The 15,580-nt window shown below is 35.5% G+C and overlaps 1 protein-coding gene across 5 annotated transcripts in view; it reads left to right on the top strand.

The window, feature by feature from the left end:
• LOC144965473 (erythroid differentiation-related factor 1-like) overlaps positions 1-13,346 on the top strand; it is a 61,475-nt gene extending 48,129 nt beyond the window's left edge. For 3 of the 5 annotated variants that reach the window (XM_078900848.1, XM_078900845.1, XM_078900847.1), the window contains exons 17-22: positions 1,170-1,310; positions 2,466-2,594; positions 5,465-5,626; positions 8,385-8,532; positions 10,450-10,642; positions 11,688-13,346. In XM_078900848.1, the coding sequence (XP_078756974.1) occupies positions 1,170-1,310; positions 2,466-2,594; positions 5,465-5,626; positions 8,385-8,532; positions 10,450-10,642; positions 11,688-11,853 (939 nt within the window). In that variant the 3' untranslated portion in view covers positions 11,854-13,346. The remainder of the gene's footprint in view (positions 1-1,169; positions 1,311-2,465; positions 2,595-5,464; positions 5,627-8,384; positions 8,533-10,449; positions 10,643-11,687) is intronic. The other 2 variants (XM_078900846.1, XM_078900850.1) reach the window with 1 other exon arrangement.
• The last annotated feature ends 2,234 nt before the right edge of the window (positions 13,347-15,580 follow it).

Genomic DNA, 15,580 nt, shown 5'->3' with positions numbered 1-15,580 from the left:
CAAAATGCTTTACAAAGCTAACAACAACATGTAACTTTTAGGATGAGACATTTTGCCCCACAAGCCGCACTATATAGGCAGACAATGTTTGTCTTGAGGATGCACAACCTACACACATCAGTTGACTGTCTGAACATCTCAAGAAAGATTGTTTCAGAGAAACAAACTGCACAATCATTGGAAATCTGGGTGGGGTTCCTGACCTCCTATAGCGGGCAGGGAGGCACTTACTGTGTCTTCTATCCCCTTATATCTGTTTTCCAACATGCTTTCTGTCTTTGTCTTGGCATGAGATTACTTGGTTCTGTCTCTGCCCTGGTCGGATACCCTGGCTGGGAGGGAAACAGTCAAATGTATAGTTAGAGTTTTGGGAGGTGATATTTTTTGTCTTGTAAATCATCTCTCTTTTATGCTTTGTATTATTTTTATTTTATATAAATATTGTAAATATTTGAGTGTGCTCCTTTAAGTGGGGACCTGTGCTCGTGTCAGGATGAGACATTTAGGTGATCTCAGACTAATTACACTGATATTGTGCTCTTGGAATCTACATCTGATCCCTATTTAAACTGATTTCCCTTTGTCTTACTTTATTTGTAATTCTAGAACTTTTTACTATCCCATATTTTTTCCTTTTTGCTGGCGCTGATATGACCTTAATGTGTTGTAAAACCCTTAAAAACAAACAATCATTTGAAATTAAGTTTAAGGTTGTGACCCAAGATGGTGACTTTCACCTGTGATATATTGTTTTTTTAATGCCAGATTTTGATTCACAATGATTGGTCTCTTTTGAGAACCATGTATATTTAGGCAAAAGTTTTTCTCTCTGCTGTTTATTTTTTAGTGTAGTGGATAATTGTCTGGATTTAGAAAACCATGATATTATATCCTAAATAGCAAAGGATAATATCCCTTAATTAATCTTGTATCATCTATCTGACTTAATTCAAATGTGAATAAGTGCATGAGTGTTAGTAGGTACGAAAAAGGTTTCCCAATTTTTGTAAGCTATGAAGTGGAAATTTGTTTCCAAGTTGACCGACCTGCTGAGGGAATTGAAACATTCAGATTGGCATTTAATCTGGTGACTGTTGAAATGCATTATAGTTGTATAAAATTTTAATTTCACTACAATTGACTTCTTTTATTATCTCTCCCTCAAATAGATAATGGCTACATATGAAAAAGCTCTGTCTATTTATGAGAGAGATGCGAGTGCTGACCTAAGCCGTGAAGACATCTTCCATGCTATGAGAGACAAGTGGTATTACCTTGCCACAAGATACTTCAGTTTGGACACTCTCGAGGTGAGAATTGCATATTTTTTCATTTATTGTGCAGATTGTTTAAAAATTCCCTCTTACATCCCATCTACAGAATATGCACATCTTACTGATATAGTGCAGTAATGTTTGAGTTTCTTTTGTTTGTGTGGATTTTTTTTCTTCAGAGTTTTACCATATATACAATATTGATGTGGAAACTTATGAAGTTATATATTTAAATATCTTTACATATTGAGCATGAGTCACTCAAATTTTCAGATGACAGACAAATTAGATTCCCAGACTCAAGGTGTCTACAGGGGTCGTAAATTTATGGAAAAAAAATCGGAATTTTGAAGTTTTGGTCATAAAAGCTGTAATTGATCATAAATTTGCATCTTTGATTGTGAAAAGTAAGGCAGGCAAAGGAAACTTAGTAGATCAAAGCATTGTGGAGGTTCATGGATCCCGGTGAATCAGTTGAAATGCTTGATATAAATGTTCATTCATCTTGCTCTTGACTGAATTTGCTTGTTCTACTTGAACGCTTTTCCGCTTCCTAACCTCTAGGCATTTAGGTGATCACAAGTGTACAAATTTGCGCAATCACTTTCGCTATTAAAAAGAAATAAAATGTAGTTGACACAGGCATCTGATAATGTAATGGAGTAAATATTGTGTAAATGATAATGATGTTATTTTATATGAAGGATTTTACTGGGTTTCGAAATTCTACTTGTTGGCAAGTTTTTCAATATTTTTTAAAGAGGCTTGTGAGATTGATTTTAGAAATTAATCAAATAAAACAATTTTAGTAATTTTTTTTCACAAGGAATGCATGCAGCTGTGTTTTATAAATTGTAAATGAAAGAAAAACAATGCGCTAAATATAACATTTGAGGTGTTAATGGTTTTTCTGTTTTTTGCTTTTTTTTCCTGCAATCATCCCATGTGATATCTGTCCACTTTTCTAAGACCACCATACATTCTTTTTCCATGATGTATTAGAGCATGTCTACTAATTTATTCAAAATATGATTATTTGAGTAATTTCAAATCTTAGGTGTTTTTGAGGCTGCTGTAACAAAATGCATAGTGATGACAGTTGTCATTTATTTTGGATCATAGTTTTAGTTGGTAGTCTTGAACATGTGATGGCTGAAACCATACTTGCACTCTAACCAACTGCTTTTACAGGCACCTGCAGAGTCTTCCAAGAATGAAAAAGGTGGTAAAAAACAAAATTCCAAGGATATTAACAGTGGTAAAAAACGAAATTCCAAGGATGATGAAGATGATAAAAAAAAAAAGGCCAAGTTCTATGCGGTCAGAATTCTCTTTTGAAAGTTCTTTTAATCCTAATAAATGTTTCTATGCATCCCAACAACATATTATGCAAAGTGCATGGTTTTCAGCCCATAATTCACTTACATGGTTATAAAATCCAACCTAATTGTTCACTTAAATGATTTACAAGTGATTTAATAGAGCATATAAAGAAACAATGTAAGAAACCGATTACATAAAATAACATTTAGAACTGGTGTTGTTTTCTATGTCTAAATCTGTTACATTGAAGTAGTAGTTTTACAGATCTAACCCAGTGATCTAAAACTGCCAATTTTCCTCCAACTGCATAGCTGCAAAAACGTCTTTTATTCATCAAATTTTGTTCCCTACTACAATTATCATGATTTTATAGACTTATGATATTGTATCATATCATATGGCTAATAGGAATAAATCCTTTAAGTACATTTGACAAAATAACAGGTGAGAAACATAATTAACAACAGTCACCACTCATTACAGACCTTTCATAGCATTAAAGGATTTAGGCAATGTTCATTCTTAATTATAATTATATTGACTACTATTTTTTTTTTCTATTCAGTAATATGGTCAAATTTCATATCAGAAGGTCAGAGTAATTTAAATGTTGACGCTTAATCAATGAATGACTGAAATTGCCCACTTTACTCTTTTGATCAGTATCTAATTTACCTGTTAACATAACATATGGTATAGGGCGAAATGGGATAAAATCCCTTGAATGCCCTTAATAGTAATAGTAATGCTAGAAATCTATTGATTGAAAGATTACAATAATGATACACATGGTAAAGATAATATATCAACTTAAATGTACTCGTGTATGTGTGATGTACAAACATATATCTTTAACCGTGACATGCAAATCACACACATGCACACACACGACACTCACACACACTCATGCATCCATAGATATAGAAGATAAACATAATAAGATAATGCATGATATTTACATATAAATTGAAAACCATGTCAACAGCACTTCAAACAAGTTTTATTCATATATAAATCTCCCATCATATAACTCTCTGTCACTAACACCTTGAAATAATCCATAGATTTTGCATTTTTTGTTTCAAATTTCAAATCGTTCCATATCAGGACAATACGAATACCGAACCAGTTTTGTCTTGTTTGTTTTGCATCTAGTGACATAAATCTTAAACTTGTCCAATCTAGTAAAAGTAATATTATGATATTTTAAAAAATCAGAAAAGTCTTTCCTATCCAGACCATGTAGATTACTATAAACCTGAATTAAATCCCCACAATTCTTCTATATTTCAAACTTGGTAAATATTGATTTAAATCTCGTTTATTTTTTAACATACTTCGTATTTGATGAACATTTTACTTGTCTGTACAGCATAATTGCATTATTATTATTATTATTATTATTATTATTATTATTATTATTATTATTATTATTATTATTATTATTATTATTATTATTGTTGTTGTTGTTTAAACGAAACATTTTCTGATTTTGTTATGTTTTTAAAACGTTTTGATGCCTTTTGCTGCATTCTATCTAATATTTTAATACCATGATTCTTTCTCTTCTTTTTTTTCAAGTAATTAAAAATGATTCTTTCTTTACATTATTTTATTCAATTTTCTCTACCTACACTACATTGACGCCAAAGATCTGCAGTTAGATTTAATTAATTTCAAACCATTGATTTTATTTAAAGCAATTCTCTAACCTTATACTAGTTAGCTATATGGACCAATAGATTTCTGGATGAATTTACATTTGAATAATTTTTCATTAAGATCAGTTTTCCATAGTCTGGGATTACTTTTTGTTTAGACATTTACTACTGAAATGGAATATGAAATATATAGTTTTCTCCACATTGATATAGGGATCAGATGTTTTCATAAAGAGCTTTGTTTGTTCAGAATACATTTTCCTGCTTTAAACTTTCAAAATTATCTCGATAAATAGTTAAATTAATTCCATTTTCCTATGCTATTGGGGGGGGGGGGGGGGGGGCAGCGTCGCTCAGCAGTATGGTCTTTGCTTCGGAAAGGTACTGAGATCACCCACTGCTGCACTGTGTGACCTTGAGCAAGTCACCTCGCCTTAGCTCAATTTGCGACGCTGCACTGCGGCTGGCGCCTGGGTTATACTAGTCTTCCCTTGGAATAGACCCTAGCAAAAATTTCCCCTATGGGATGAAGAAAGGGAATTCTATTTTATTTATTTATATTCTTCCTGTGGTGCTTGCATTTTCATTTTACAAGCTGAGTCATAACATTCCAATTCCAGTCCTTTGACCTCCATGGTGGGGTAGCCTACTATCTTCTATCCCCTGTATTTGTTTACCTTTTCTAGGTTGTTTTCTGTCCTCGTCTTGAAATGAGATTACTTGGCTGAATGAAGGGGAAACAGTCGGATATATATTATTTATTTCAAGAAATAATTTTTTATTCCATGCACATCATTTCTCTGTTATTTGCTGCTATAGTTTTTTTTTTTGTTTTGGATAAATTATGTAAGCATTTTGAGTATTTGTCTTAGTGATATCCCGTGCTTGTCTTGTTGGGACTTTGAGATGATCTCAGACTTAGCATACTGAATCTACTTCAGTTTCTTATTTGGTCAAGTTCCATTTGCCTTACTTTTTATCAGGTGTTTTCAATTATAAACCTAGAATATCTTGACAATCCATCTTCTTCCTTTTCACTAGCTCTGAAACTACCTAAAAGAGAAATTTAATGTACAATTATAATGTATAATGTAGTGGAATTTGGTTTCATTGTTGAAAAGTTAACTCATTTAATTCCAGGGTAGTCCAGAAGACTTAGCAATTCTGTTGAGTCATTAATCTCTTTATCCATTGTCTTTATTTCAGAGTTATCAAAAGGCCAAAGAACACCTCTTTAAATCTCTAAATTATTGCTTCTTGGACTTGGACATCTCCAGCCCTCATGCATTCAAGAGTTACAGAATTGGAGCCATTGATCATTTTAATCTTGCTGTCCTTTGTCAAAGGGAACGTAATTTACATGAGTTTGTAAGTTAGTTTCCTGTTGTTGTTGTTGTTGTTGTTGCTCATGTGGCTATGTGGTCTTGTGGTATGTCATTCACCTTCGGGTCAGAAAGCCCAGGGTTCGAGACCAACCACCGTTCTCAGGTGTAAAATGAGTATTTGGCCATTAACAGCCTTGTCTCTGTTGAGAAAAACATATTGGGGTGTTGCCTATGTCTCGTACTAGATGTTAAGTGTTGTTATTGGCTAGGGACCCGTTGTAGAGCTTTTTTGTTAATATTGCACTACATAAATACTCGTAGCTAATCCAGACTCAATATGCCAGTATTTGCTGTAGTGGATAACATAAATACAGAGCTGACAATCTCGTTTTTGTTTTTATTTTTCCAGGATTATCTAACATCCTCAAAAAATTGAGATTTTAGAAAGTAATTTGAGTGGACATTCTCAAAATGGTATTATGCCTTGGTAACCCGGGTGCAATATTGCGATTTTAAAGTTAATGGGGGAACCTTTGCCTTTTAAACAAAATTCTTGGCCATATTGGGCCAGTCCAGGTATTTTTATAGCATATTGCAAATTTTCAATTAAAAACATGTTTTTGATACAGTTTTATAATGATGGTATCCACATTTTATTTTTAAGTTACCAAAAAGGCGAGATTTTAGTTTTTGTCATTTTAAAACCATGCTCATTGTTCTCAATAAGTCAGATAAACTTTTATCTGAGTGTCATATTTTTGAAAAAGAAGTCAATTTAAGGCATCAAAATCACCCGGATAAAATACCATTTTGTATCAGTGGCTACATATATTGTAATATCATGGCTTACCATAACTACGTATTGAGATAAAGGGGCTCAATTCTGTCGCTTATGATTTTCAGGCTCTAGTTAAAATTCTGATTTTAAAGGTCATCTCTTAACTCTCTCGAGTTCACCCTCATTGAAAATCTAACAAATTTGTTCGATTTTCCATGCATATGAACTCGAGAGAGTTAATGCATTTATTTTGTGGTATTTCTTCTGTTCTCTTTCTCCACTCCATACAGAAAAACAAAGAATTTCTATTGAACAAAATCAATATAATTGAATTATCAATAAAATAGAATCAAACTTATTACTGTGTGGACGTCCAGTGCTCAAGATTATTATGACGATGATGATGAGGATGATGGTGATGGTGTTGGTGTTGGTGATAGTAAATGATGGTCGTGATGATGATGATTCTGATGATGATGATCTCATTTATGATGATTTATTAAATTTAATCCTGTGTTTTTGTGCTTTATTTGAAGCCTCCATAGCAAAGTGATAGAACTCATGCCTCATTTGAAAGGGGACCGGTATCAATTTCCATGTATGTGCATTGAGATCTTTTATCTGATCCCATGAGATACCCAGGAGTGATTGGGTAGCTGGGTCTGATAGAACTAACAGAAAATACTTTGTGATAAGTCAGTTCTATTACCAAGGATAGTAAACAATTTACTACTGTCAATTTAAAACCAGAGAAACCAGATTGAATTAAGGGTTTATTTCCTTTTTCACAAATTTTTCGGTACTTTGATATGCAAGTTACATTAAAAAAAATATTATTTCTTTTTTAGTGTGTATTCATAACAACCCAATGAGATAAGTTTGGTAATATTTGTATTTGATTTCCTGCAACAGAGATGCATACACTTCATAGGCTGATGATGATGATGATGACGGTTGTGGTGATGATGGTGTTAGTGATTGTAATAATGATCGTGGTGATGATGATGATGATGATGGTAATGATTTTGGAGTCAGAGGAGGAATTTCCTCCTTTTAAAAAAGTAAATTCCCCCCCAGATACATTGGCAGTGAGAAACTTCATGTATGTGGTGTGTAACAAATAGGTGCAGTTTTCCACTCGCCAAAAGTTAGCTAAGAATATCAATGATAATATAATGCATCATCTCAATTGCTCTAAAAATTAAAAAAAGAGTAGTCCTTCAGAGCCATTTCGCCCATGGAGCCGGAGTTTATCCTGGTTCCTATAATGTGAAATGGACAATAGCAATTGTTTTGCTACCCTTTGGATAGGACACTAGTCTGTTGCAAAGTACTTTCCACCAGATCTAACAGACCCAGCTACCCAATCCCTGCTGGGGGGGGGGGGGGGTTCAGAAATATTCTCGACTGAACTTGGGATTGATCTCAGTCCCTTTGCATGTGAAGCGAGTGCTCTACCAACTGAGCTATCGGGATCCCCTTAATTGCTCTATAGATTGAGTTTAATACAGTAAAAACTGGGCCTTTAAGGCAATAGTTCAAAATGTTCCTCCTTTTTTTAGTGTTTGTCACCATCAGCACTGAAATAGCAATGACCATTCATTAAATTTAATGCCGTGTTGTGGTACTTTATTTGAAACCTCCATAGCCCAGTGATAGAGCACATGTCTCTTTGCAAGGGGACCGGTATCAATCCCAGGTTCATTATTTTCGATTTTTATCTGATCCCATGGTCAACACAGGAGTTATTGGGTAGCTGGGTCTGATAGAACTAGCAGAAAATACTTTGGGATAAATCAAGGGAAGTAAGCAATGTCCATTAAAAGCCAGAGAAATCAGATTGGATTGATGGTCTATTTCCTTTTTTTTTGTATTTTGTATTTTGTTGAGTAAGTGACTTTTTAACTGTTCTTTATTTAGTGTGCTACCATAACAACCCAATTGAATAAGTTTGGTAAAATAATTTATCTTATTTCCGGCAAAAGAGATGCATACACTTATAGGCTGTTTTTTTGACTCACAGAATTCTACACAATACAAATGTCTGCGACGAAAGATGAATGAACATGCAGCAAAAGCTTATGAGTTGTACTTCCACATGAAATGGAGTCGCTCCCAGATAGCTGTTAAATTGTTCTACATCAAAGATGTCTTGATGGAGTTTAAAAAATGTGAGTATTAATAGTAAGCAATCACATATCCCTCTACCTATATAATATTTCAAAAAAAAATGTTTTTAGATTACACCTTCTGTCACGGCGCCATTAGATAACGTCGTCTAGGCATTCTATTAAGGAATACAGATAATCCATCAAACATCTTGTTTGATGTCAACAGGAATCACCCATGTTGTTCAAAGTGAGCAAATTGGTGATTAATAATTTTGCCCAAGTAAAAAAAAAAAGTGCCTAAAGTGGGGCTTGTACCTGGGACCTTCATTACAGTGCAATGCCTTAACCACTCAGCCACTTCGTCCCCCAATTTTTCGAAAACTGACTTTAAAACGCAGTCGTAGCATATTGCTACACCTCCAAATTCATTTTGTCAACCCAGCTTCAAAAGTCTTCCTCCGCCCTAAGGACGGTCCCATAGCCACCTTCAAGTTTAGTAACTGAACAGTGGAGGACGATGTGATTGCTGGTCTCTGGGGCTGCCTGACATTTCCGGCAGGTATCACTGTTTCCAAGTTTCCATCTGCACATATTTGATGCAGTTCTGCCATGTCCAGTTCAGAGGTGATTTGAGGAAACCCAGTATTTCCTGGCATTATGGAATGCAGGAACTCTTTTAGTTGGATCTTTTATGATGTTTCCTCCTCTTGGTGTTTCCCTGTTCCACATTTCTCTCCAGATTTCCTCCACACTGAAGTCTGCCATTTTTGTTAGGTGGAAAGGTCTTCTTGATTTGAGTCTTTTTGTTGAAGGTGCCCCCTTTATAATTGTTTTTATGGGAGTGTTGTCTGTAGCTTCGTCAATTCTTGCATGCACCTTTTGATTGGCGTCTTGTCGTCTGAGACTTGGTGGTGCAATGCCGCTCAGTGTTGGGAGCCACTGAGTTGGAGTTGACTTGAGGCATCCTGTTATAATTCTCATTGATTCTCTTAATCGGATGTCAATGCGATTTACATGTGGGCTCCTCATCCAAACAGGGGCACAGTATTCTCCCACACTATAGCACAGTGCAAAAGCAGACGTTCTCAGTACCTGTGGTGAGGCTTCCCAGGTGGTACTTGTGAGTTTTCTCACGAGGCTGTTTCTTTTTGCAATTTTATTTGCAGTTCCCTCAATGTGTTTGCGATAATTTAGTTGTCTGTCCAATGTAATGCCAAGGTATTTAGGATTGGGGTCTGGGGGTAGTATTGAGTTACCGCCTGTGATCTTCAGTTCTTTTCTGGCCTCTCCTGAGACAGATCATCAAGAGCTTGTGCGCTGCCATGACTCTGAAGGTGATACCAGCTTAGATCTAATCCTGCTGGAACAGCTGAAGATGAGTAGCCAAACCAAGAATGATCCAAACTGGTGTCCAGACAAGGTTCTTCCTTCTGGACCCACACCTCCAACTCAACGACTTTAAAACAGGAACACGGATTTCATATCTTATTTTCCTGTTCTTTTTCTTCACTCAAGCTAGACTCTATGTAATAATCCTCTGTGATGTTTATTTATATGATGGTGATGGTTTTGTGTAAAATAATAAAAATCAATTTAAAAATTATCATAATTAGTGTAAATAACTTAAATATATGTATTAAAATCAATTAGATTAGTAACAGATAAAGCCATTATCTCTTATCACACGATTTTCAATTTCATTAGTCAATAGTTTCAAATGGAACAAGTTTAGTTTGTGTGGAACAAACTTTATGTTCTAGCTTTTTCAGCCTTTTGTTTGCTCACTATCTAGGAACAATATTCATTTAAATATGTTGTATTGTGTCAAAAATTACATTTTTTTGCCTTATGCAAGTTTTTAAAATTCAATCAGTCTGCAAATTTAAATGATCGGGTGAGCTTGTTGGACTAAGAACAAGTAGGAGCATGTTGTGATTTTAGATACGAATCATAAGTAAGTTTTGTTGCTCCTGACAGATCCCCCAAAACATCACAGGAAGACATTACGTGCAATTATGTTGCAAGTCACCAGCTTGAAGTATGCAGTAAATTGTATGCACATGGCTAGAGTTGACAAGAGAGATGACTCGAAACAGGTTCCAAACTTTTTTGATGGGCTGCAAATGATATTGAAAACGATGAATGAAGTGTTTCAACTGTGGCTGAAAAAGTGAGTTTGATTTAATTCTCTATATGCCCTCCACACACACTCTCCTCTCTCTCTTCTCTCTCTCTCTCTCTCTCTCTCCTCTCTCTCTCTCTCTCTCTCTCTCCTCTCTCTCTCTCCCTCTCTCTCTCTCTCTCTCTCTCTCTCTCTCTCTCTCTCTCTCTCTCTCTCTCTCTCTCTCTCTCAATAATTATCAGAACATCCTGCAATCCTTTATAGTGATTGATTTTTTTAACATAAAATTTGAAAATGTAATTTACTAAAGATTATAATACAAACTTTGAGTATGTTCGGGCAATAAAATTATTTGTATGTCCTCGCAAAGAGCTATTTTTATGATGTTTTTGAAGAGACTATCAAAAATGACAGTAACTTAACATTTTAAGAGAGTGCTTCCATAGGTTGGGACCTATTACAGGAAAAGACTTAAAGAACAATCTTGCCTGAGGGACCGTTAAAAGCTGATCTTATTGGATGTGTTTGGGTATAATTGTAGACCCCCGCCCATGTGCGGCTATGTGGTCTAGTGGTATTACACTCGCTTTCAGATTGGAAGGTCCTGGGTTCAAGCCTCGCTCGGCGCATAGTTGGCGTCCTTGGAAAAGGCTCTTTACTCACATTCTGTCACCATACTCAGGTGTAAAATGAGTACCTGGTCGTTAACAGCGTTGTCTCTGTCTGAAACTTGTTTCTGATATTGGCATATTTTAATGTGCAATTTTGACCCAAATATGTGCGATACAAGAGAAGTAACAATATGCAAAAAGTGTCATTGACCAAAAAAGTGGCACCAGCTATTAGAAGTGTTTCAATCGAGTGTATGTGTGTGTGTGTGTGTGTGTGTATGTGTATGCTGCCTGTCGTACCTCAAATTCAATTGTTGGAGAATATTGTCATGAATTCAAGTACTTAATAAATTATTTTACTTGTTATTCGTAGCAAAAACCATTTGACTTTGAAAATATTTTAGTCAATAGATTTATTTTTTCCTGTCTTTAATCTTTTAGATTTTTATTATTTTTTAAAAATATTTTTTTCTTTGTGCCAGTGAGACTCACACACCGCTGTACAGACAACTGAAAGGGATGTACAGAAAGGCCATTGACTATTCAACCTATTCTGAATGGGAGTTTATTGCATTCAAATTGTGCGATTTCTTTACGCAAGTTGAAACTCTCATGAATGAAGACGCTCATCCAAACAATTTCACATAAGATGTATAGTGGAATTCTTGCCAATGAAATAATTTGAGTGCTAAAATGGTAAAATTCAACTACTTAAATGAGCCCTTTCCTGGAGGAGGAGAAAATGATGTCATTTCAATGTTATAGATTATCTTTAATTTTGATAGAATAATCAAACTCATCAGAAGCATTCAATTCGTTTAAAACACTATATTCTCTACTTACGTGGTCTCTATATATGCATGTGCACATACAAACATATGTATGTATGTATGCATGCAATGTATATCTGGGTGCGGTTACCGACCTCCCATAGTGGGCAGGGAGGTACTTGCTGTGTCTTCTATCCCTCTACATCTGCTTTCCAATTGCTTTCTGTCTTTGTCTTGGAATGAGATTACTTAGTTTTGTGACCGTGGTCGAGTCCTTGGCTGGTAGTAGGGAAACAGTCGAATGTATAGGTATAGTTTTGGGAGATGATATTTATTTCCTTGTAAATCATCTCTCTGTTATGTTCTGTTATTATTTTTTTAAACCTGATTTGTAAACATTTGAGTGTATTCCTCTTAGTGGGATCATGTGCTTGTGTCTGGGTGAGACATTTATGTGATCTCAAACTAAATACACTGATAGTGTGCTCTTGGAATCTACATCTGTTCCCTATTTCAACCATTTCCCCTATGTCTTACTCTTTCCTCAAGTTCTTTTAATTTTATATCTAGAATATTTTTACTATCCAATTACCTTCCTTTTTACTGGAGCTGATATGACCTAAATGTGTTGCAAGCGCAGTAAAACCCTTAAAAACAAATAACATGCATTGTATGTATGTGTGTGTGTGTGTGTATGTATGTATGTATGTATGTATGTATGTATGTATGTATGTATGTATGTATGTATGTATGTATGTATGTATGTATGTATGCATACATGCATGTATGTATGTATGTATGTACGTATGTATGTATGTTTGCACGCATGTATGTATGTGTGTATGTATGTATGTATGTATGTATGTTTGCACGCATGTATGTATGTGTGTATGTATGTATGTATATGTATGTATGTACGTATGTACGTATGTATATAATCATCTGCTCGTAACTCATTGTTTAGTAGATTTGTCTATTACGTTAAGCAAGATATGATGCGGCTATAATTACCAGACACAGGCTCATAATTATTTCATATAATGGTGAGAACTACGATGTTTTCATTCGCAATCGAGTACAGATCGTTTTTTCTCTCTGAAATTAATTTTCAATACCCTGCCAACTGAAATGTGCAATTTTTATTTATTGTAATATTTTATTCTTCGTTATTTGAAATAAAACTTTTTTGACATGTTGACCATGATATTACGTTTTTAACAAAGAAATGGCAAAACGTCCTTTCAAACAGCTGTCATACTTTTTATCATAACAAAACATTGTAAATTTTAACTTATAGATTTTAATTCTTGTAGATGAAAGTGATGATTTTAAATGTTTTAAAAAAAATGAATAAATGTTGATTTTATGTAATTTGATGTATTTTGTTGACTGATTTATCTATTTAAAATGATCGGTGGACGGGAGAAGAGTGTGCCATCTTTGAGCCGAACAATGGTGAACCCATGATGGGCCTGGGAGTCACTATTGTCTCCTCCTTTATCCATTTTCCCCTTCCACTCCCAAGATAAGATGACTACTATACCTGTTCCTGGATGAATACATTGTTTTGCCCTAACCCTGGCTGGTGTCCTTTGCCATTGGAGGACCTGGGTGAGGTTCCTGGCCTCCCATAGTGGGCAGGGTGGCACTTACTGTGTCTTCTATCCCCATATATGTTTTCCAATTTGCTTCACTGGTTGGGGTTCCTGGCCTCCCATAGTGGGAGGGGGGTACATACTGTGTCTTCTATCCCCTTATATGTTTTCCAACATGTTTTCTGTCTTTGTCTTGGAATGAGATTACTTGGTTTTGTCCTGGTCCTAGCAGGATACCGTGGCTGGGAGGGAAACAGGCAAATGTTTAGTTAGAGTTTTGGGAGATGATCATTTTTTCCTTGTAAATCATCTCTCTGTTATGCACTGTATTGTTTTGTTTACATGTTATATATGATTTGTAAGCATTTGAGTGCATCCCTCTTAGTTAAGACCTTTGCTTGTGTCTGGATGAGACTTTTAGGTGATCTCAAACTAAGTACTTTGATAGTGTGCTCTTGGAATCTACATCTGTTTCCTATTTGAACAAATTCCCCTTTGTCTAACCTTTTCTTGGGTGCTTTAATTGCAATTCTAGAACTTTTTACTATCCCATTTTCTTCCTTTTTACTGGCGCTGATATGACCTTAGTGCGTTGCAAGCGCCGTAAAGCCCTCAAAAATAGTGGGCAGGGGGGTACATACTGTGTCTTTTATCCCCCTGGGTGGGGTTCCTGACCTCCTATAGTGGACAGGGAGGTACACACTCTGTCTTCTATCCCGCTATGTTTGTTTTCCAACATGCTTTCTGTCTTTGTCTTGGAATGAGATTACTTGGTTTTGTCCTGGCCCTGACCGGATACCCTGGCTGGCAGGGAAACAGTCAAATGTATAGTTAGTTTTGGGAGATGATATATTTTTCCTTGTAAATCATCTCTCTGTTATGGACTGTATTATGTTTTGTTTTTGTATTATATGATTTGTAAACATTTGAGTGTATTCCTCTTATTGGGGACCTGTGCTTGCGTATGGATGAGACTTAGGTGATCTCAAACTGAGTACACTGATAGTGTGCTCTTGGAATCTACATCTGTTCCCTATTTGAACCAATCCCCATTTGTCTGCCTTATTCTTTGATGCATTAATTATAATTCTAGAACTTTTTACTATCCCATTTTCTTCCTTTTTACTGGCGCTGATATGACCTTAATGTGTTGCAAGCGCCGTAAAACCCTTAAAATCAAAAACATATCGTGCTTTTTTTTATGTTTTAGATTATTTTCATTGCTAATTCTGAGATTTTTGTTCGTAGTTTCAGGGTAGACACATCAATGTGTTATTGCTTTTATTAATTTCTTCTCTTTCTGCTTATTATTTTTTTTATGAAGTCAGCTCCTTAGCTTAGCTTTCTTGTTTATCCCAAATATCAAAGGCAAATTGTAGAGGCACCGGTATTTGCATTGTATGTTGGCAGCTCTAATATTAGCAACTCTCTGATCGTGATCCCGTGTCATCTTTGTGAGACTGGTGTATTTCATGGGACAGGGCTAGATTTCTGCTGCGACCTACTTATAAAGAGGGTGGGATGGAAAGTTTTGCAATTTCCGCAATAACTACTTCACTTTCAGGAATAATTAATTAAACAATATATCAAAAGAAAGCTTAAAATCTCAGCTACAGAACGCGTAATTTATTTTTCGACATAGTCACCGTCACAACCAACACAGTGCTGCCAATTCTGCACCATTTGACGCATCCCGTCGACAACCCCCCCCCCCCCCCCCCCAAAAAAACAAACAAACAAAAAACAAAAAAAAAACAAAAACCACGTCCTTTTTCTCAACACCAAAGTCGGATATCAGCCTTCACATCTTTGTCGTTTTCATAGTGGCTTCCTTTGAGTTTCAGATACTCCTTCAATTTAGGGAATAAGAAGAATTCTGAAGATGCTAGGTCGGGACTGCAAGGTGGAGAAATCCATTTTCCTCCGTGTGGTTTGAGTTCCCATGGAGTCGAGCGTTATCGTTTTGCAATATCGCACTGTTTTCAGCCGGGCTCTCAGTTTTTCCAATGT

This window comes from Berghia stephanieae, chromosome 2 (genome assembly GCF_034508935.2).
Source record: "Berghia stephanieae isolate SIO BIC M18660-M18661 chromosome 2, UCSD_Bste_1.3, whole genome shotgun sequence".
Classification (NCBI taxonomy): domain Eukaryota; kingdom Metazoa; phylum Mollusca; class Gastropoda; order Nudibranchia; family Aeolidiidae; genus Berghia; species Berghia stephanieae.
This window is presented reverse-complemented; position numbering and strand designations above follow the sequence as displayed.